A 21,893-nucleotide genomic window follows, 5' to 3' on the forward strand; every position below is an offset into this window, starting at 1 on the left:
CCCATCTCCACGCGACGCCGAAACAGCCACAAAAACTAGCCACCGCAGAACCTCCTTCCATCCAAGGCAACCACCGACTAAGCACAGAGCAGCAGAACAAACCAGGCCACTCTCTCCTGATCCAGACTGCTATGTTTCAAACTCTGCCAACAACGTCGGACAGAAACACCAACGAAGAGCAGCCGATCCCTAGCAAAACTATAGAGAGTAAAAACTCCAGGAGCTAGCATATCAACGAACAAATCAACTAGCCCCCCAACAAATCTCGACGCAACCTGCAAGAAAGGTGCCGATCGCGGAGCAGCCAAATAGACGTTCAGCCACGGCCCAGCCCCAAGCGCACCTGGGACCTGAAAAAAGAGCGCAGCTGTCGCCCCGACCCAAGAGCCTAAACCAACCACACCAGCCAAACATCTAATGAACCATGCGAATCTGGCTGTGGGAAGCCATATCTCTACGGACAGCCGACTTAATTTCGTCAATTTCATGAGGCCACCAGCCATCCATCCTCTGTGGATTAGCCATGATGTTTGCCGCGGTATTACCTTCTCTAAAAATATGAGTCACGTGAAGTCGAAAATTCTGAATACATTTAAGAGTGGCTTTCCAAGTCGCCGCAAATCGCCACGGAACAACAGTAGAGCGAGTTTGAAGCAAATTAACAATGTAAGTCGAATCCATCTCGATCCAAAGATCCTTCCAACCGCGAGCCTGAGCGATTTGCACGGCAGAAATAACAGCAAAAAGCTCAGCTTCGAACGCAAATCCAATGCCGCCTTTGAAGTGAAAGCAACCACAGACACAATTCCAACTATCCCGAAAAACTCCACTAGCAGCAATAAGACCCGGAACCCCCGCGGCCGAACCATCTGTATTCACTTTAATCCAAGGAGAAGTAGGGGGCCACCATTGCACCTCAATAAACTCAGGGGGAGGAGAAGCACGAGCGGTAACCCCAATAGCACGAAGAATAAGATAATCCTGCCAATTATTGTCCATATGACCAAGTTTCCTGAAATTATAATCCATATCACAGAACGCCACTTTGACAGTATGAATAATGCGGCGAGCCTCGAAGCTTTGATTATCATGAATACACCTATTCCTTTACAGCCAGATAGCCCAAATGATAGTAATTATGCTAGCCTTCCAGAAATTATTAGAGAGAGAGCTAAGTTTATAATTCCAGGTCTCAGCTAAAAAACTATGAATGTCAAAAGCCTGCATCCCACGATTGTAATTAAACCACCCTAGAAACAAATTCCAAACCTCCTTCACACAGCGGCAATCCCCTAAAAGATGGTCAAGAGTTTCCGCAGCTTCAAAACATAAAGAGCAAAAATTGGGCATGATCATACCCTGTCTGATTAACCGATCATAAGTAGGCATGCGATTATGTAATAACCTCCAACAAACAAGCGATCTTCTGATAGGTATGTAGTTCTTCCAAAGCCAAGTTCCCCAAGAGACCTTAGGAAAACGACTACAATGACTTTTAAAAGCTAAAGCAGCAGTGACATTCCCATGCAAGGATGGCTTCCAGAATCTCACATCTTTATCCTCGCCCAAAGGAAGAAGTAAAATGTCACAAATAATCTCAAGATACTCGTTGACAAAAGCCTGAGTGAAGTGCCAAATGGCGTGGATTTCATATACTTCCCAAACCTGTAAGCATTAGATATGTGACATATGTCCACTACCCATAATTCATTAAAATTTATATAAAATGTAACTATATTGTGGAATATCTTGATCAGAAATTTCACACAACAAAGGCGTTGCCTAATGCAGTAGATTCCACCCAAGAACTTATCGATGCTCAAACCCATGTTTGGAATCTCCTTTTCAACTACATAAATTCCATGTCCCTAAAATGCGCGCTTCAATTAAGGATAGCCGATATCATCCACAAACACGGCAAGCCTATCACACTTTCTCAACTGGCCGACGCCATCCCCATCAAAAATGCCAAATCCCATGGCCTTTACCGCCTCATGCGATTTCTAGTCCAGAATCTTCGACAAGGTGAGCATCTCCGAGGATGAGGAAGAGGCTTACTCTTTCACTACAACTTCGCGTCTCTTGCTGAGAGACGTGCCCTTGAGCATCGCCCCTTTGGCGCTCAATGTGACTCATCCTATCATTGTGGATGCGTTCCATAATGTGATGGAATGGTTTAAAGATGAAAGCCCATCTCCATTTTTCACGAGAAATGGGAGGAATTTCTGGGAAATTTCAAGAAACGATGACAATTTTTGTTAGGTCCGGGGGGTCTCGAATAGGTGTATGGGGGGGGGGAATACACCTATAGGCTATTTTTATGACTATCTACAAACCTCAATCAGAGGGATCTCAGTCAGAGATAGAAGCGAAACTTTACACGCAAACAAGACACCTGTTTAACCGAAATAAGTGTTGACCAACAGGGTTGACGACTGATACTGAAAGCTCTTCAGTAAAGAGTTATCAGTTAAGTCACTGGAACTTAACTGATCCACGTAAGGGCTTCAGTCGTGTTTGCAAAGATGAAGATGATATCTCTCTTCCTAACTATCAGAGGATAGTGAGTCAGATTGATATCATACGCAGCGGAAATTAAACTTAGTTTCGAATAGCCTTGGTGGAGCAGATAGTTGGATTAAGGTTTCTCTTTTCAGTTAGTCAGCATTCAGTTTTATCAATTGAAATAACACAGTTATGAATGTAAAACTGAAAGCTGTAAATAACACAGAGACTTTTACGTGGTTCGGAAAAACTCTTTCCTACATCCACGGCTGGTTGATCAGACCAACAATCCACTCCGCAAGTGCTTCCCTGGTGCACTGCAAACCGTGAACTGAAGATAAACTCTCTCTTCAGCACCTACACACCTCGCGTAGGGTTTCCCTACCTACACACCTCGCGCAGGATTTCAGCACCTACACAGCTCCCGCAGGATTTCCTTGCTAAGCACACCTCGTGCTCAGACTTCCCTATCAGAGTTCAGAACACCTTCTGAAACTCCGAGTCACTCAAACACTCTTATGGGGGAGAGGTTTAAACGAGTGCCAACTATACTTACAAAGAACGAGTTCTTTGAAGCAAGTTTGACCTTTGGCTTCTGGGTACACAGAATATATGCCTAGGGTCTAAGAGAATGTATGTAATCAGCAGTGACTGATTTTGGCTTTGGAATTCTCTTCTTCGATTCAAGCTTTGGGCGGTTTAAGCTTTAGGCTGAGTAGCTATTTCGGCAGAGCTTCAGCTTATGTCGTTGAATCGGTGAAGATTGAAGTGATCCTCGAGCGCTATTTGTAGGAGAACTCTTGAATAGATCCGTTGGCGTAAATCGTCCTCAAGATTTCTTCCGTTGGAGAGCAATTCGAATTTGGGTTGAGGCTTCAATCTTCGAGGTTCCTTGTCTGTGTGGAAACGGCTCTCTTTGATGGACAGGAGATGTGACATCTCTGAAAAGTAACCACCAGATAGGAATGACCTCTGCAGAGATAAGATATTGAGATATCTCTGCATTTAATGCGGCTGTACTTGAGCGTACGTGGCTTCCTCTGAACGTTGGAAGATCAGTCCTAGGAGGAATGTTCAACTGATACTTGACTTTAGTATCAGTCCATGGCGCGCATTAAATAATCAGTCTTCAACTGATTCTTCAACTGATACTTCAGTTGGTAACTGCAGTCTTCAGTCTTCAGTCTTCGTTCTTCAGTCTTCAGTCTTTGACACCGCAACTAAACTAGAAACGAACTCTAACACTTGAGTTCAAAAATGATTCTAGTCTATTACATTTAAGTCCTATGAATTTTGGTATCATCAAAACAAGGGTTAGGATATTCCACAAGGTTCCCAACAATTTTAATCAAGTGTTCAATGAGGGAATGGCTAGCGATGCAAGGCTTGTGGGAAGCATTCTAGTTGACAAATGCAAGCATATTTTTTAGGGTCTGAAAACAGTAGTGGATGTGGGCGGCGGTACCGGCCTGGTGGCGAAGATCGTTGCAGACGCCTTTTCCGGCATAAAATGCGACGTGCTCGAGCTCCCCCACGTCGTTGCCGGACTTGAGGGATCTGAGAATCTGAGCTTTGTTAGTGGAGACATGTTTGACTCCATTCCTTCTGCTGATGCAGTTTTTCTCAAGGTATGAAAGTCAATTCCATTTCAATCAGTGTCCAATCAAAATAATAAACGAACTCTCTCTATTATAGCGGAACCACGTATACTATGTTGTGCACAACTGCACATGTTTTAATAAGTCTTGAATTCTGCATAAAACGACATCGTTTATATGCTAAAATTCAATGTGATTGGTCATTGTCAAAACCTTTTACATGTCGTGCTTAATTGCAGATTTGGTAAAAGATTAATTGCTTTAATAAATCGATAATTGAACACTTTTAATTACTGTATTATCTATATCGTTAACAGTGGATATTTCACGACTGGGGCGATGAAGATTCTGTTAAAATTCTGGAAAAATGCAAAGAAGCAATACTTCCAAGTGATAATTGTGGAAATTGTTCTGGATTATGAGAAACAAGAAGATGATGCCATTGAAACTCAGCTCTCCATGGATATGCTTATGATGACTTTGCTTATTGGAAAAGAGAGAACCGAGAAAGAGTGGGCAAAGCTCTTTTCTGCTGCTGGCTTTCAAAATTATAAGATCACGTACTCCTATTTTAGGATTGAGGTCTGTAATTGAAGTATATCCGTAATATTTGTATCGGGTGAAATGATAATTTATGCTTGCATTCTTTTCTGTATTGGCATCTTGCTTCGTATTTTGACGAATGTGGGATTATGGGATAATGTTCCTTTTTTCACAATTTGTGGTGCCGTCTGGAATTGTTAATCTGGAATTATAATTAATTGTTAATGTGGAACTATCCGATAATTAAGGTACCTTTAAATTATAACTAGTTCTTAATTACAAAAAAAAATCATAGTTAATAATACTAGTTAGTTCTTAATTAGAAAAAAAATTAAATGCTAAAAGAAAAGATAAAGAGTAGAAAAAGTAAAAGTAAAAAAAAAGAGGTAAATAAATATTGACGTGAAGAAAAGTAAACGTCATTTTCCCTCGTTAATATTTTTATTTTTAATTATTTGATCAAGTCCTTAGGATAGGCATATATACACGCCGCAGTTATTGTCATTGCACCACACCACAGTTTTAGTTTTAATTACCAAAATTTATAATATATAGATGTGTGTGAGGGTGGACCGCCACATACCATGTGGTCAATTGCATGCAAAGTTTTGCATTTTTAAAAGGCTAATAGTGTTTTATATCCCGAATTTTCAGTGTTTTCATAATTAAAATATTTGAACTTTCATTTTCTTCTAAAAACATCGAACTTTTAGTTTTCTTCAAAATGTTCCTCTGTACAAAATTCAATGACGGAAAGATGATAAAAAAAATTCCGAACTTTTAACGTTTTTCAATAATAACGGTTTCTATAGTTTTTCAATAATGACGATCCCCAAAGTATTTCTTTCAGCGAGATAATTCATCTTTTGTCGCTGAATTTTGTATAGCGAGATATTTTTTGAAAAAAACTGAAAATTCGAGGCTTTTAAGAGAAAATAAATGTTTGGAACATTTTGTTAAAAATACTAAAAGTTCGAGACATAAAACACTATTAACCATTTTTTAAATATATCTATTATTCAAATTCAATATTGTTTTCGTGTTTTAGTTATCATCGCACTAGATAATGTAAAATTGTATTGACATTAATTTTTGTATGAAATATACCATAAATAAAATAAAGGCACAATAACCTATAAATATATATAAGTCTAATTATTGTCTTTTGCAACAATATGTGGTTTACGTAATACAATGAATTGAATGATTTGAATGAAAAGACATCACTGATATAAATAATCTAACTTTATAAAATATCTGATATAACTTGCGTGAATTCATCATTCAATTAAATAATTATTTATAATTAATTTAAAATTAAATAACTTATTTAATCATTCTACAATTCTATATCTTATCAATATTATTTATCTCATCCATCAATTCAAAAATCGAATATAATCAAAAGTCACCTTAATTAGCTTATAATTTCACATTAAAAAGTCCAGACGACATCACCACATTAACGAGTTGGGACTGTATCGCCTACTAAACAACATGCCAATATCGTAGAATGCAAAATTAAATATCATTTCACACACGATACAAATATTACGGAAATACTTCGATTACTGACCTCAATCCTAAAATAGGAGTGATTTTATAATTTTGAAAGCCAGCAGCAGAAAAGAGCTTTGCCCACTCTTTCTCAGTTCTCTGCTTTCCAGTAACCACAGTCATCATTAGCATATCCATAGAGAGCTGAGTTTCAATGGTATCATCTTCTTGTTTCTCACAATCCACAACCATTTCCACAATTATCACTTTCCCACCATTTTCTTTGCTTGGAAGTATTGCTTCTTTACATTTTTCCAGAATCTTAATAGAATCTTCATCGCCCCAGTCGTGAAATATCCACTGTTAACGATATAAATAATACAGTAATTAATTAAAAGGGTTCGATTAAAGCAATTAATCATTTAGCAAATATGCAATTAAGCACGACAGTTAAAAGGTTTCGACCATGACCAATTCACATTGTATTAGCAAAACAAAGCATGCCCTACGAACTATGTCGTTTTATGCAGAATTCAAAATTTATTAATGCTTCACGCGGTTCGGCCATAATAGGGAGAGTTCCTTTATTATTTTGATTGGACGCCGATTGAAACGATATTGACTTTCATACCTTGAGAAAAACTGCATCAGCAGAAGGAATGGAGTCAAACATGTCTCCACTAACAAAGCTCAGATTCTCAGATCCCTCAAGTCCGGCAACGACGTGGGGGAGCTCGAGCACGACGCATTTCAAGCCGGAAAAGGCGTCTGCAACGATCTTCGCCACCGTGCCGGTACCGCCGCCCACATCCACTACTGTTTTCAGACCCTCAAAAACATGCTTGCATTTGTCAACAAGAATGCTTCCCACAAACCTTGCATCGCTAGCCATTCCCTTATTGAACACTTGATTAAAATTCTTATCCTTGTTTGCATTTTCCCAGAAATTCATCCCATTTCTCGTGACGAATGGAGATGGGCTTTCATCTTTGAACCATTCCATCACATTATGGAACGGATCCACAATGATGGGATCAGTCATAGCGAGCGCAAAAGGGGCGAAGCTCAAGGGCTCGTCTCTCAGCAAGAGACGCGAAGTCGTAGTGAGCGAGTAAGCCTCTTCCTCGTCGTCGGAGATGTTCACCTTGTCGAAGATTCTGGAATGGACTAGAAATCGCATGAGGCGGTAGAGGCCGTGGGATTTGGCATTGTTGATGGAGAGGGCGTCGGCCAGCTGAGAAAGTGTGATAGGCTTGCCGTGTTTGTGAATGATATCGGGTATGCCTAATAGAAGAGCGGACTTTAGAGACATGGAATTTATGTAGTTGAAAGTGAGATTCCAAACATGGGTTTGAGCATCCAGAAATTCTTGGGTGGAATCTACTGCATTAGGAAACGCCATTGTTGGAGTGTTAGTGTTGTTGATACTTGTGAAGTTTTGCCATTGTGGGCGGATCAAGATATTCCACAATATAGTTACATTTTATATAATTTTTTAATGAAATATGGGCAGATTGTCACTTGTCATTGAATATGTCATGTAACATCCGCTCGCCAACCTTGACTCAATTTTAAAGATTTTCTTACACCAATCTTGATCCAATCTTAAATGATTTTCTTCCTCTGAATCCCCACGTTCTCCACACTCTCGATCCCGGCTATTTCTCCGCCTAATGTTTTAAATCTATCTATATCTATACTAATAGAAAAAGCCTAAGCATTCTATGAGACAACTTGTGGATTGCCTATTTTACCTATGTTATATATTTATATTATATACTTATAAAATATAAATTTATTTTGATATACATTTATTTGTCACTCAAATCTATAAAAAAATACTTATTGCATTAGAATTCTATTTGATATATGTCATCCAAATCTTTAATAGATTAATCCACGTACTCTTAATTATAAATATATTTATAACTAAAAACTAATTAAATCTTGGTAATTTAAAGAGGTATATTTATAACTAAAAACCATGTGGGTGAATATCTTTGTTCAATCAAAGAGGTAAATTAAGATTTCTACTTAAACACTTACTATAATTTAAATAATTCATATTACAAAATTCGATATTACGTAATTATAACAATTATATTTTCATAGGGTGAAATAGCCTCCATGTACTATAAATGATTAAGCACACAAGCGTACATAGAAATGCGCTTTATGACAATGCTCAAGTCTATAAAAATTCGATCAACGGAAAATTCTCAATATTGTAGCAAATGCCATCCAAAAGACACAACCAATGGAAAGCATCAATGTTGGAGAAATTGAAGAAGAGCCAAGTTAAGAGAAAGAAGAAAAAAAATAGCCTTAGACACAACATATAGATTGCCTATTTTACTCTTATCATATATTTTATGTTAAGGTTATTTTACATATTAATATATTTATAAGAATATATTAATTTATTAGATATTACACTAAATCTATGTGATATATATCTATAGCTATTGATAAGGCTATAAATAAATATATTCATCCAATAAATCATCTAATAAAATTAATGAATTGATAAATTTTATAAAATAATAGATTATCAAATAAAATAACATTAATTACACGTACAACATACGCAAGTCTAGAAAGAAAAAATCTACAATGGAGTTGCAGCCTACAGAACCACAAAAGAAAAAAAAGAAGAATAGCCAGCAAAAAGTTTGATGACTACATTGAAATTACAAGTGACGACGATCTGCCGCTGAACAACATTCTGGCGCAAACCAAAAATAGGAAGAATAGATCCCAATTGTCAAAATCAAACAAGAAAATATTTAAAATTCATCTTGCTCCGTAATAAGACAATTTATGATGTTTTTTCATAGATCTTTACGCATTTTTATTTAAATGTATATTATGAATATTACTTTCTTACATTTAAATTTATTCATTAATAGTTTCATTAATTTCTTTTTTAAATTTTAATTATAATCAAATGAATAAGTCAATTTAATAAATACAATTAATTAGTGATAATTTTCAAAACTATATAATAATACCTATGCATTTTATTTTTATAGTATAAAATTATAAGTGTTAAACGTGCATCGCACGTTCTTACTGCTAGTGTAATATAAAGGCAGTAATTTTTTTTTAGGAAAAAACCGAGATTATATATTAGAATCCGAGGAAACAATAGAGCCAGGCCGGAAAAGCCGACTTCCAGGAGAGTACATCATCAGAGGAAAAAGCAAAGCGAGAGAGCTCGTGAGCCGCAAGATTGGCCTCACGGCGGACATGAAAAAAGTCTAGAACGATAAGACGTCTAGCGTGTTCGAAAGTTTCCCACAGCTCATCAGTAAGCGAATCCGACCCTTTGAAAGTGTCATGCAAGACATGAATAGCGAGTAGAGAGTCTGTAAACACAACAATGGGCCCCAGGTTGTTCTCAAGGCAGAAAGCAATAGCAAGAATCATGGCGTGAAGCTCACCCATGAGAACCGTTTCTGAGAAGCTAGCTTGATGGCAAACAGCCGCGACAACCTTACTATCATGATCGCGGATGATAAACCCCACCCCAATATTTGAGCAGCCATCCTGAATTGAGACGTCAACATCCACTCGAAGCGAGCCCTCCCGCGGCGGTGTCCACTTTGTTGCCCCTTCCAGGGGCAGGAGACGTTGCGCGAAAGCCAGATTGGCCCGAGCTTCTTGAAACTGGATTGACATCATATCACAACCCAGAAGATTTCGAGAAGCATTGTTGATAATTTTCCTATGTTTGATCTCACACAAAAGGGCGCCAAGTTGCCCACAATCGTGTGAGCCAACGTTCCATTACAGCAACACCACTTGGCAGATATCACTCAAAGAGCGGTGTAGGAAAGGCTTGACCACCACCCAAAAATCCGAGTCTTTTCAAAAACGATGCAACACCCTACAACGCAACAAGCAATGAGTAGTAGAACCGCGATACTCTCTGCACCAAGAACATGTACCAGAAACTGGTAGGTGGTGCGCAGCCAGATTCTGGTCCACAACGTTGAGATCATTGAGCATGCGCCAAGAAAAGTGTTTCACTTTGGGGGGAATGTTGAGAGACCAAATCAGTTTCCACCATTTGCTATCCGAATCACACGTAGAAGAGGCATGGGGATTGTAAAAGATAGTGGCGTAAAGATAACTAGACTTAACCGTATATTTACCTTTTTCATCAAAGCTCCAGAACTGAGAGTCTGGGGCAGAAAACCGTGGCTCGATAGAGAGAATGTCCTTAATCACATGGGGAAGGAAGACTTCTCTAAGTTTGACTACGTCCCAATCACCTTGAGAGTTAATGAAATCTGAAACCGTGCACGACTTCGGTGCATCCGCGAAACAGCCTCCACCCACATAAGAAACCCCGGGAATCCATTTGTCCTTGGTCCGGATATCACGTCCACAACCCACTTTCCAACGGAGGCCGCCGCGAAGAAGTTCTCACCCCCAACACACTGACCGCCAGCTGAAGGAGCAGTTTGAAGAGATTGTGGCGCCCAAAAAATTCCCATCGTGAAAGTACCGGCTTTCAGGACTCTAGCGAGCAGCGAATGGGGGTTCTTCAAAATGCGCCACGCTTGTTTAGCCAGCATCGCTTGATTAAATTCCACAAGGCTCCTAAAGCCGAGCCCTCCAAGAGATTTGGGCTTACATAACTTTCTCCATCTTACCCAATGCATTTGTTTTCCGGTTTCTGAATTTCCCTACCAGAAATCAGAGCAAGGTCGCTCAATGTCCTCGCACAGCCCTGATGGAAGCTGGAAGCAAGCCATGGCAAAAGTCGGAATGGACTGGAGAACAGATTTGATGAGAATTTCTTTGCCTCCGGCTGAGAACCACTTGTTTTTCCATCCACCCAACCTCTTACACACACGATCCCGCAAATAGTCAAATTGAAGCCGTTTTTTCTTCGTGATAAAGGTGGGAAGCCCCAGGTACATGGAGTGACCATGGGTTGCCTTAATCCCAAGGTAATTAGTGACGAAATCCATCTCATGCTGGCCTGTATTTGGGGTGAAAGATAAAGTGGACTTCTCAAAATTAATGGCTTGACCCGTCGCTCTTTTGTATTTTTGGAGGATCTCACCGAAGCCCTCCACGCTAGTCTTGTCGGTCTTAAAGAAAACCAAACTATCGTCTGCAAAAAAGAGATTAGTGATAGAAGGACAAGTTCTAGCCAAAGTGATTCCTCCAAAAAGGCCTTGGGACTCGTAGCTGCGAATGAGAGAAGATAGCCCTTGAGCACAAATGACAAAAAGAAAAGGAGATAGCGGGCAGCCTTGGCGCAGGCCCCTCGATTGTTTGAGGGACCCATAAACTTTCCTGTTAACAACAAAGGAGAACTCAATAGTCGTGATACATTGCATAATAAGCTCCACAACACGAATAGGGAACTGCATAACCAACATCATATCGCGGATGAAAATCCACTCAACCCTGTCAAACGCCTTCCTCATGTCCAGTTTAGCCGCTGCCATACCCACTTTCCCAAATTTCTTGTGCTGGAGCCAGTGCATACACTCATACCCAAGCAAGATGTTGTCAGAAATAAGCCGCCCGGGGATGAAAGCGCTCTGAGAGTCGTCAACCATTTCTTGAAGAAAACCTCTAATCCGGTTTGCCAACACTTTTGCCACGATCTTGTAAGAAGTATTGCAGAGGCTAATAGGGTGGAAATCTTTGACTTCTATCAGTTTTTTTATTTTCGGAATGAGAACTATGAGGGTCTTGTTCCAATCTTCCACAATAGCTCGGCCGTTAAGAACGCAGAGAACCTCATTAGTAACTGAATTGCCAATTTCGCCCCAGAATTTCAGAAAAAAGAAAGGTGGGAAGTCGTCCGGACCCAACGCTTTATGGGGGTGCATCTGAAAAATGGCTTTCCGGACCTCAACTTTTGTGAACTCCAATCCCACGGCCTCCTGACTATCATCACTGAGTCGATGTGGTGTAGCCTCGGTAATCTCCCTTATGTGTTCTGACCTTGGTAAACAAGAGGTGAAAAGATTTGAAAAGAACTGTTGAATCACAAGAGCCTTGTCTGCATCCTCTTTGACCGGCAACCCATAATCCGTAAACAGAAAGTCAATAGTATTTTCCTTCCGTCTATCACTTGCAAAATTCTGGAAATACTTAGTATTTCTATCCCCCAAGCCGAGTCAGTTGGCTCTAGAACGCTGCTTCCAGTGGATTTCTTCCACTTCTGTTAGCTTCTCAATTTCTGCGTTAACTTGCTTCAATTCTCTAGTCAAAAGCCAAGTGTTAGATTGTGAAAGTAGCTTGCTCCGTCTCTTACGCAGTTGAACCAGCTGTCTTGTGGGAGCCTTGAAGTTGTTTTTAGACCATGTCTTGAGGTAAGCTTCACACCTGCTTAATCTTTCATCAAGGGGAAAACCAATTGCCGTGCCCTAATGTATAAGAAGATCGGTTGCAAAGGACTTATCAAGCAGCCATTTTTTTTCAAAGTGGAAACCGGGCGCTCCGCTGCCAACTTGGGGTTAAAAGTCACGCTGAGAAATCTTGATCATCAAAGGCCTGTGGTCAGACCCAAAAGGGTCCAGCGTCTGAACAAGATCGTCGATGAAGGCGCTGCTGGCTTCTCTGTTGTGGAGGAACCTGTCCAACCGGAGGAGAGTGGCTGCCTCTTTTTTTCCTTGGTTGTACCAGGTAAAACATGTGTCGCTTGTCATAGTCTGTAAGCCACAAAACTCAATAGCTTCTCTGAACCTGCGCATCTGCGGCCACGGTCTGTGTCCTCCTCCCATACTTTCATCGAGGCAAACAATTTCATTGAAGTCTCCGCCCATGATCCATGTAATGTTAGTAGGGCTACCCCTTATCTTTTCAGTTTTGCAGTTCTGGAGTCGAGGTGGCCATGGAAGTTGAGAATGACTAGAGATAAAGATTTTTGCATAGAAAGTTTAAGTGAACTTGTTACGTTTTAAATTATCATTTTTATTTCATGTTACTATATTAGTTTTTGGGAAAGTTGATTTTAAATTATTTTAAACTTTGATAGTCAAGAAATTTTATTTTATCTATTAGTTCTTCAAATTTTAAATTGCAAAGTTTACGAAAATTGGGGTGTTACATAACCCCTAAAACATGTAAATGAAATCACAACACAAAATTCAACGGAGAACATAAACTAATAAATTGAACAAGCCAAATACGTTAACTAGGTGATGAGAAAATCAAATTCATCAATCAACATTAATATATAAGCAACAACAGTAAGTGATGAGCCTAAGATTGTGCTCAGTTTTTGAGTCCGTTTTAGGTCTAGATCGAGTCTTTTCCTTTTATTTTGTAGTGTTTGGTCGCCTGGGAGGGCGTAGTTCATTGGCAGGTCCCGCTTGCGGGCAAAAGATGCATTAGGGGCCAGAATGCTGTCACTTTCCGTGAAAGAGACATGTGCCGGAAGCAAGAGGGATTCGGAGGCAAAACCATCCCGTATGCCCAAAAGTACCGCACGGAAGCTGGCAGGCATTAGGAGGAGAGTGGAGAAGAAATGAAGCAGCGCAGCAGACGGGCGAAGTAGGATTGTGGTGTAGGCGCTTGATATGGGCCGAAGGCGGCAGCTTCCAAGAAGAGACCGATAAGGCTAAACCATTGTCTTATCCAAAAGGAAAGAAATCTTCTAGATACTAGGTCTGAAAGTGGATAGCATCTCCATGCCTTGCATGGATCCGGCCGCAGCAACATGGGCTGGGCCTTCCGTTGCCCTAGTCGCGCCTATTAATACCCGAGGATCATCCGAGGGCGGAGGTATTCAGTGACCGGCTGCTGCGCATAGTTTTTACTTGTTCATAGTGCAAGCTTGCCCAGGCTGTGGGCGTAGTTTAGTTATTTTGCTTATGCTCGAAGCGGCACTTTTGGCCGTAAGTACTTTTCTATTTATCTAAGTATTTTCAGTTTGATTTCTATTATGTCTTTTGCTTTTGTTATTCACGTTATGCTTGGCTAAGTTTTATATTCTGATTTGGGGTAAGATGATCTAAGCATGAACACTTAAAACTCGAGAGGTCTAATTGGGCATAACAACTATATGAGCATATTCCCGATACACTAAGTTTGATTCCAATAAGGTTGTAACAACTTGGTTAATTAATTGATCACTAGTTAACTAGGAAGTTTTGGCCACAAGTAAACTTTGGGCAAAGGCGAGACGCCATCGACCTCCAAAATAGTACAATGGTGTTGGAGCCGTGACTGCGGTGAAATATTTGTGTAAGAGTCAAGTGGGTCTATCTAGTTCTTAAGGCATTCTGGGCAAAGCACAACCAGTGATAGGCCATCGCAGAGGATGTGGATGTTGTCCGGGGTAGTTGGTTTCCATTAGGGATAACTTCTAAGGGATCATAAACTGAAAGGATAGATTGGACAAGGGGTTTTTGCGTGCGTGACGAGTGACAATAGGGGCACAACAATTCTTATGCTTATAACCACTGGTATGCGGGTATAGTAATTTATCTTTGCGCACTGATGATCGAGTGCCTAGTTCATTTTTAGTGATTCGAATCCAAGTCAGGATTGTTTTCTTATTTGATTAAGTTACCTTTGTTATTTCAGTTTTAGTTGGAAACCCTGTTCTGCCCATAAGCACGTTGTGGTCAGAACCCGTCAGAATCCAAACCCTTTTTAGTGATACCCTTGCAGGAGGAGTTACCGCTCAGTTCCCTGTGGATTCGACTCTGGACTTACCACTAGCTAGTCTAGTCGTGGGCACATGATATTTTATTTGCTCGAAGCTCAAACGACGGCTTCGTCAAATTGTAAGCAATCAAGAAACATAAGTAGAAACTAACCAATTGAGGAATTCGTACAATAGTTCAATGTAAACGACAATCCATTGCGATCTAATGTTGTTAGGACAAGTTTCTAGCTCCAAAAACTAAGGGAAAAGGTGGAAAAAGGGGCTGGAGGTTGTGGAATGCGAGAGTGGCCTCAAAACCCTAGAAAAAAGGTTTAAAAAGCAATTTCCGTAAATGCCATTTTTCGCGCGGGTGGAGGCCGCAGTAGGCGGCGCCGCCGCCTATGCCTTTCCTAGAATGGCACGGCGAGCGCCGCCTCCCGGCGGGCGCAGGCCTCTGCAATGCGCAGCGTTTTTGTTTTGATCCGTTCTCCCTCGTTTCAAGTCGGATTTTAGGTTCGTTTTCGCCTACGAACTCGTATTGAGACGAACTTCGATCCTTCTTAAGACCATTCAACTATGTTCTGATTTTATTTTTGTCCACATATCAATCAATTTGAGCATAAAATCCCGAGACAACAAAATTAGCACAAAAGCTCAAATCAATCAACTCTTGAGTGGAAGAGACCAATATAAAAACCAATATAACACGTAAACACCCAGAAATTCATCACAAAATAGGGATAAATAACCCCCCACACTTGATTCTTTTCTTGTCGTCATGCAAAGTCACAACACCAAATGATAGTTCACAAGAAAACTTCCTCACCATTCACATCTCCATCCAATCTAAGTCTCTTAGCCATTTACATTCCTCACGAGATGTTCATTGTTAAGATTTTAAGAAGCAACAACCACATGATACAATTCAATCCGATCAGACCCGATTCTCCGCTGGAGGTGAATTTCCTAATGTGATTTCCTTTATAATCAATCCCATTTTCCTTGAAGATGATAAACAATCAAACCAAATCTAATTTTTATACATCTTTCTTTTTCAAGGTAATGTTATTTCATTCTCAATAGATGGGCCAAATTTCGTGAGATCACCACTTTTGGAGGTAATCCAAAATATTCTCATGTGGTTTCCCATGCTCATAACACAACCGTCAGAGGAGCAGAGACCTAGAGCTATAGAAAACTTCACAACAAACCAACATTCAAACTCAAGGGATATCATCGTAGGCTATCACAATGAAAACACTCCCTGTAGCATCTACCAGATAAATCACATCAAGAATAGCTCATAAGGGTGTTGCATCCAAAACAGTAAACAACTTACATCAAGCGAGGAATATGCATAGTATGAGAGATAAAGATAACAACCAAGCCAACACAATTCATGAAATTTACTTGTGAACAAATCATCAAAGTGTGCAGTATTACTTGAACCCAAGCAACAATCAAGATAAAGGGGACCATTTTTCCCACACAAGAAAGCCCAAAATCACAACAAAAAGGCACCCACATGATCCACAAATACCAACAAACACACCTCGCCTCCCCACACTTAAAATCTAGCACTGTCCTCAGTGCTCACAAAAAGAGAGGTAAAAGAGGAAAACTTCCCTGAATACTGATCCAGTAGCATCCCACGATGCCTGCCTATCTCTCATCCACAGTACAGACAATCCTTAACGCACCAACCTGCACCAAACAACAGAAACATAAACTCAAACGAAACGAAAGAAAAACGAAAATAAGAAAAAGCAAGAAAACATGGGTTGCCTCCCATACAGCGCTAGTTTTTAATTTGTCAGCTCGACTAAGAGGACCCCTTAACCAAAGTCCGATTGAAGCTCCAGTTGCCTTAGCGCCCTTGTAAACACATCATCTTGAATTGCAGCTGCGGGTCCTCCAAATGAGCACTCCATGCTCATATCATCAGATGGTCTCCTATCCACACATTCAAGGAGATTGAGTGACACAACTTCATCAAGCTTCTCTTTCAGTAGCAAGGCACACAGAAAGCCATGCTCTATATCATCCTCCTCTTGCAACTTATGCAGAAATTCATGCTCAATGTCAGCCTTATCCTGCAAGTTAGCAAGGAATTCTCGTTCAATCTCACTTTCATCTTGCAAGTTAGCAAGGAATTCTTGCACGATCTCATGCTCCTCCTGCAACTTATAAAGAAAATCCTGCACAATACAGTCTTCATCCAAAACATCAAATGTCTCAACATACGAGCAGTTTTGCAATAAGCGAGAGCGAGTAAGATATTTCTTATCAAAAATAGAGAAAGTTACCGACCTCCCTGCCCCCGCCATACTCAGAGTTCCAGTACTCACATCAATACGAGTATGGGTGGTGGCCATAAAATGTTGGCCAAGAAAAATAAGGTGCCCATTCTCTCCTCTAATTCCTTTCCCCACATCAAGGACGGCAAAATCTACTAAGACTCTAATCCCCCTCACTGCAACTTCCACATCCTCAACTAGTCCCCGTGGGCTACTAATAGAACCATCAACTAACTCAATTTTCATATCAATACTTTTCAGTTCCTTACTGCCCAACTTTTCAAAGAGATCAAGCGGCATCAAATTGATTGTCGCGCCCAAATCAAGCATTAATATTGAAAATAAAGCTACCTGGATCTTCTTGCTTGGGTGGTGGTTGGTTTGGGGTAACAACGACGGGTGGCAGTGGCTCACTAGGGCATTGGATAGCCTTGATCACTTCCACAGTTTTGCTTCTCCATTTTCCCATGGTGATGGGAGCATTTTCCTTGATTACCGCCACGGCATGAGCTTGATGCGGCTGTTGGTCCTGATTTGGGAACTTCCCAGGTGGCGGTTGTTGCTACAGCTGATTCACAGCCCCTATTAGTTGCTCAACTGTAGTCTTAAGGCGCTTGATAGTGGCGGACTGAGACTCCATATTTTGCTTGGTCATCTCCAGGTTTTGCCTGGTCATCTCCATAAAAGATTGCATCGTATCCTCAAGAGACGGCTTCTGAGGTGGATAAATCTGCGGCTGGTTCTCATAACCTATAGGTTGCTAGAATTGACAGAATTGAGAACTCTGCCCGTGTCCTTGCATGTGACCCTGGAGTTGCCCACTCGAATACCTTTGTGCAACAAAGACTTTCACTCCTCCTTCATAAGTACGCTCGCCCATCCTACGACACTCGTTGGCTCCATGGCCAAAATCACCACAAATGCCACAACTCTCAACACTCGGTTGGCGGTTAGAAGGAGTTGCCACCTTGCTCATCTTTAGTTATTACAACTCTCTCATCATGTTGGCCATCTGCTTCTGGAGCTCATAATTGGGTGCCACTGCACTAGCTTGTGCTTTTTTTCTATGAACTATCTTTTGTTGGGAGCTCTCAGGTAATGTCTTGAAAATTTCATTGAGCTCGTCTGCAGTCTTCCTTGCAATGTTACCTCTCGCAGTGTTATCCACCATGAATTGGGCAGTCTGCACCAACCCGTCTTAGAAAAATTGCATCAACATCACTGGGGTTAACTGGTGCTGCGGGCACTGGTGGAGGAGCTCCTGGAATCTCTCTGAAGCCTCATGAAGTGGCTCATCGGCAACTTGAATAAAGTTCATAATTTGAGTTCTAATCTCTTGTGTCTTGTGATTTGGGTAGAACTTTAGCATGAACTTCTCGCAGGCCTCTCCCCAAGTAGTGATAGAACTAGGTGGCAAGAAGAGAAACCAAGTCCTTGCCCGATCCTTAAGTGCATACTGGAAGCATTTAAGCTTCAGCTGATCTTCTGTGATCTCCAGCAGTGGAAAAGTTTGCACTTGGGTGCAGAAGTCCCGAATGAACTAGAAGGCATCTTCACTCGGCAACCCATAGAAACAGGGAAGCAGACTTCAGTCATTAGGCTTTAAGTTGTAATTTCTGACAGTGGTGGGAAGCACTATAGCCGAGTGAGTGGCCCTCAATGACAGGCCGGGCAAAATCTCCCATGTATTGCACATTCCTTTCTGCCATAACTTCTTGGTCGGGATTGAAGTGTACGTCTTCTTCCTCTCGTTCACGATCTTGCTCGTGAATCACTGTTTCCACAAAGTCTCTCGAACAGAACTCGGACTCCTTCTCCAAGCTAGATAAGACCTCACAAGGTCGGTGGATGTTGTCGTAGTAAGGTGCTAATTTTCTCTTCAAGCTTCTGCGACCTTGCATACACAATATTAGCAAACAAATCAAATGCACCGGAGGGAGAAAATAACTGAGTTAAAAGAAAGAAACAAAATAAACACGAAAAATAAATGTAACACAATCAAATGCCTAAAGCCTTTCCCGGCAACGGCGCCAAAATTTGACTCAACCCAAAACACCTAAGGGATTGACTAGCAATCATACGAGGTTGTCCTAGTGTGATAACTTAACCCAAGTCGTCTCACAAGGAAGGCTAAGCAGGGCGACTAATCATGCTACGCACATAAAATGAGAAAATAAACCTAAACATCATAATCAAAAGTTTGGGTTTGACACTCGCTCTCTTATAACTAAGGCATGATTGAAAATAAGCATGTAAAATTACCTAGGCAAGAATCTAATGTAAATAAACAAAATCTGTAAACATAACGCTAAACAATAAACATATAATCTAGGCTAGGGTTCTAGAGGAAAAGCAACGATCCAGTAAGATAACCAAACACCGAGAACATCAATTATCTATCTCACTTAATCACCCTATCATCATCAATCTAACATCAACAATAGTCAAATAAGGCATCCAATTCCATAGAGAATACTAATCACCATTAACCCCTAAAACATGTAAATGAAATCACAACACAAAATTCAACGAAGAACATAAACTAATAAATTGAACAAGCCAAATACGTTAACTAGGCGATGAGAAAATCAAATGGATCAATCAACATTAATCTATAAGCAACAACGGTAAGCAATCAAGAAACATAAGTAAAAACTAACCAATAGAGGAATTCGTACAATAGTTCAATGTAAATGACAATCCATTCCGATCTAATATTGTTAGGACGAGTTTCTAGCTCCAAAAACTAAGGGGAAAAGGTGGAAAAAAGGGGCTGGAGGTTGTGGGAGGCGAGAGTGGCCTCAAAACCCTAGAAAAAGGGTTTAAAAAGCAATTTATGTAACTGCCATTTTTCGCGCGGGTGGAGGCCGCAGTAGGCGGCGGCTATGCCTTTCGCAGAATGGCACGGCGAGCGCATGCCACTGCAATGCGCAGCATTTTTGTTTTGGTCCGTTCTCCCTCATTTCAAGTTGAATTTTAGATATGTTTTCGCCTACGAACTCGTATCGAGACGAACTTCGATTATTCTTAAGACCATTCAACTAAGTTCTGACTTTAGTTTTGTCCACATATCAATGAATTTGAGCATAAAATCCTGAGACAACAAAATTAGCACAAAAGCTCAAATCAATCAACTCTTGAGTGAAAGAGACCAATATAAAACCCAATATAACACGTAAACATCCATAAATTCATTACAAAATAGGGCTAAACAAATCTCAATTAGAATTCTTCCAGCATACGTCTTTTTTTATTTTTTCTTTTGAGGGGTCCACTATACCTCTTCTTCTTTTCAACCATAAGAAAATGTGATGTGTGTATTTTAGTTACTTAGTTAGTGTGTGTTTTGCTATGATTTTATATGATTTTACATGGTTTGTGACATTTTGGCGCAGGAATTAGATGGTGATGAGGACTGGAATACTCATCAGCGCTGTGCTTAGTAATTCAAGCCTATTTTACCTCATTATAATTACTGTTATTACTATTATTATATAAACTAACCTGCGCAGGTTTAACTAAAGACTCGGGATAATAAATGAATACGAAGAGCCTGCGCAGTCGAAGATGCCTGAAGAGCCCACTTCACCAGAGACAGCCCTGCCAGAGGCAGCGCTTACAAAGACGACATGCCAGAGCAGATGAAGGGCTTGGCGGCACAGATTACCTAAGCTACTTTGCAGCATAGACTCGCCTGCGCAGCTCAAGAGAACTACTCAACACAGACAACGAGGGACAGCGCAGATGGGGCAAACCAAGATCATTAAAGGGCCTAAATCCAACTATTAGAGTTCATGGGCCTAAGGCCTTTAGGGTTCATTCTCACAACTATAAATAGGAGGTTTAGCATTAGCATGGAGGATCAATTCATTTTGGAGCAACACACTTGTAATATGTAACTCTCTCAAAGTATTGTGAAGCCAGCGAAGAACCTCCCGTGGATGTAGGTCTTGATGGCCGAACCACGTAAATCCGTGTGTCGTTTATTGCTTTCTAGTTTCTAGTTTCTAGTTTAGGTGTTGGTGATTCCGTGCTTCACCAACTGGCGCCGTCTGTGAGAAATTGAGCTTAAGGCGTGAGTTTCGAGGAACATTCTTCTCGATTTTTGCAATTTCCAGATTCGGATTTACTGTTCATCGAATAAAGGGAGGAGGGTTACTGTTCATCGAAAAAAATCAAGCCTTGTTACTGTTCACGGAGAGGAGGAGGAAGGGGTCTGTTTTTCTAATTTCCGACAGGGGCGGTGGGCAGCTTTCCACCATATCCAATCATCACCTAGATTTGCAAACCCAGACGTCCGCCGCCGCGGCTCCGAGATCCGGTGAAAAATTCACCATGCCGAGAAGAAAGAAAAAAGGGGAAAACCCAGCTACAAGTTGGAAATTAGGCTGGAAGAAATAAAAAAAGTTCAGAAGGAAAGGGAGGGCTCCCAATCGAGCTGCACCACCGCAGAGCAGAAACCGCACGCCACCACCTCGCAGGGATTACTACCGCACGAAAACCGTGCGCCGCCGCGCACCACCGCTGGGTCTCGTCTCCGCTCCTCAATTACGGCTGGGAGCGGGCTAAATCTCCAGCGAATCTCGTCGTCGTCCGTCCCCAGTGCACCAGATTGGCTTCAGCGAATCTCCATCCCCCCAAATTGGCTTCAGCGCAGCCTCAATACCCCGCTTCAGCCGCCGAATAATAGCACAGATCACCGGATCATGGACATAGGGGAAAAACCTCAATTTTCTCACTCAATATAAAATTTTCAGTGATTTATTGCAAATTTTGGGCAAACCCTGATGATTTCTTGTCTTTTCTATGATTGCCCAGCAAATTTTT

The 21,893-nt window shown here is 40.9% G+C and overlaps 1 protein-coding gene and 1 pseudogene across 1 annotated transcript; one reads left to right on the forward strand and one right to left on the reverse strand.

Moving 5' to 3' along the window:
* Window positions 1–1,727: 1,727 nt before the first annotated feature.
* LOC131012340 (flavonoid 8-O-methyltransferase 1-like) lies at window positions 1,728–7,576 on the forward strand (annotated as a pseudogene).
* Window positions 6,045–7,749, reverse strand: LOC131012339 (8-hydroxyquercetin 8-O-methyltransferase-like). The gene is made up of 2 exons (XM_057940272.1): window positions 6,775–7,749; window positions 6,045–6,503 (listed from the first exon to the last, which is right to left on the reverse strand). Exons 1-2 carry the CDS (start codon window positions 7,543–7,545, stop codon window positions 6,198–6,200), a joined length of 1,077 nt encoding a protein of 358 aa, XP_057796255.1. The 5' UTR covers window positions 7,546–7,749; the 3' UTR covers window positions 6,045–6,197.
* Between the last annotated feature and the right edge of the window lie 14,144 nt (window positions 7,750–21,893).

The sequence above is a fragment of the Salvia miltiorrhiza genome, chromosome 2, assembly GCF_028751815.1.
Source record: "Salvia miltiorrhiza cultivar Shanhuang (shh) chromosome 2, IMPLAD_Smil_shh, whole genome shotgun sequence".
NCBI classification, from domain to species: domain Eukaryota; kingdom Viridiplantae; phylum Streptophyta; class Magnoliopsida; order Lamiales; family Lamiaceae; genus Salvia; species Salvia miltiorrhiza.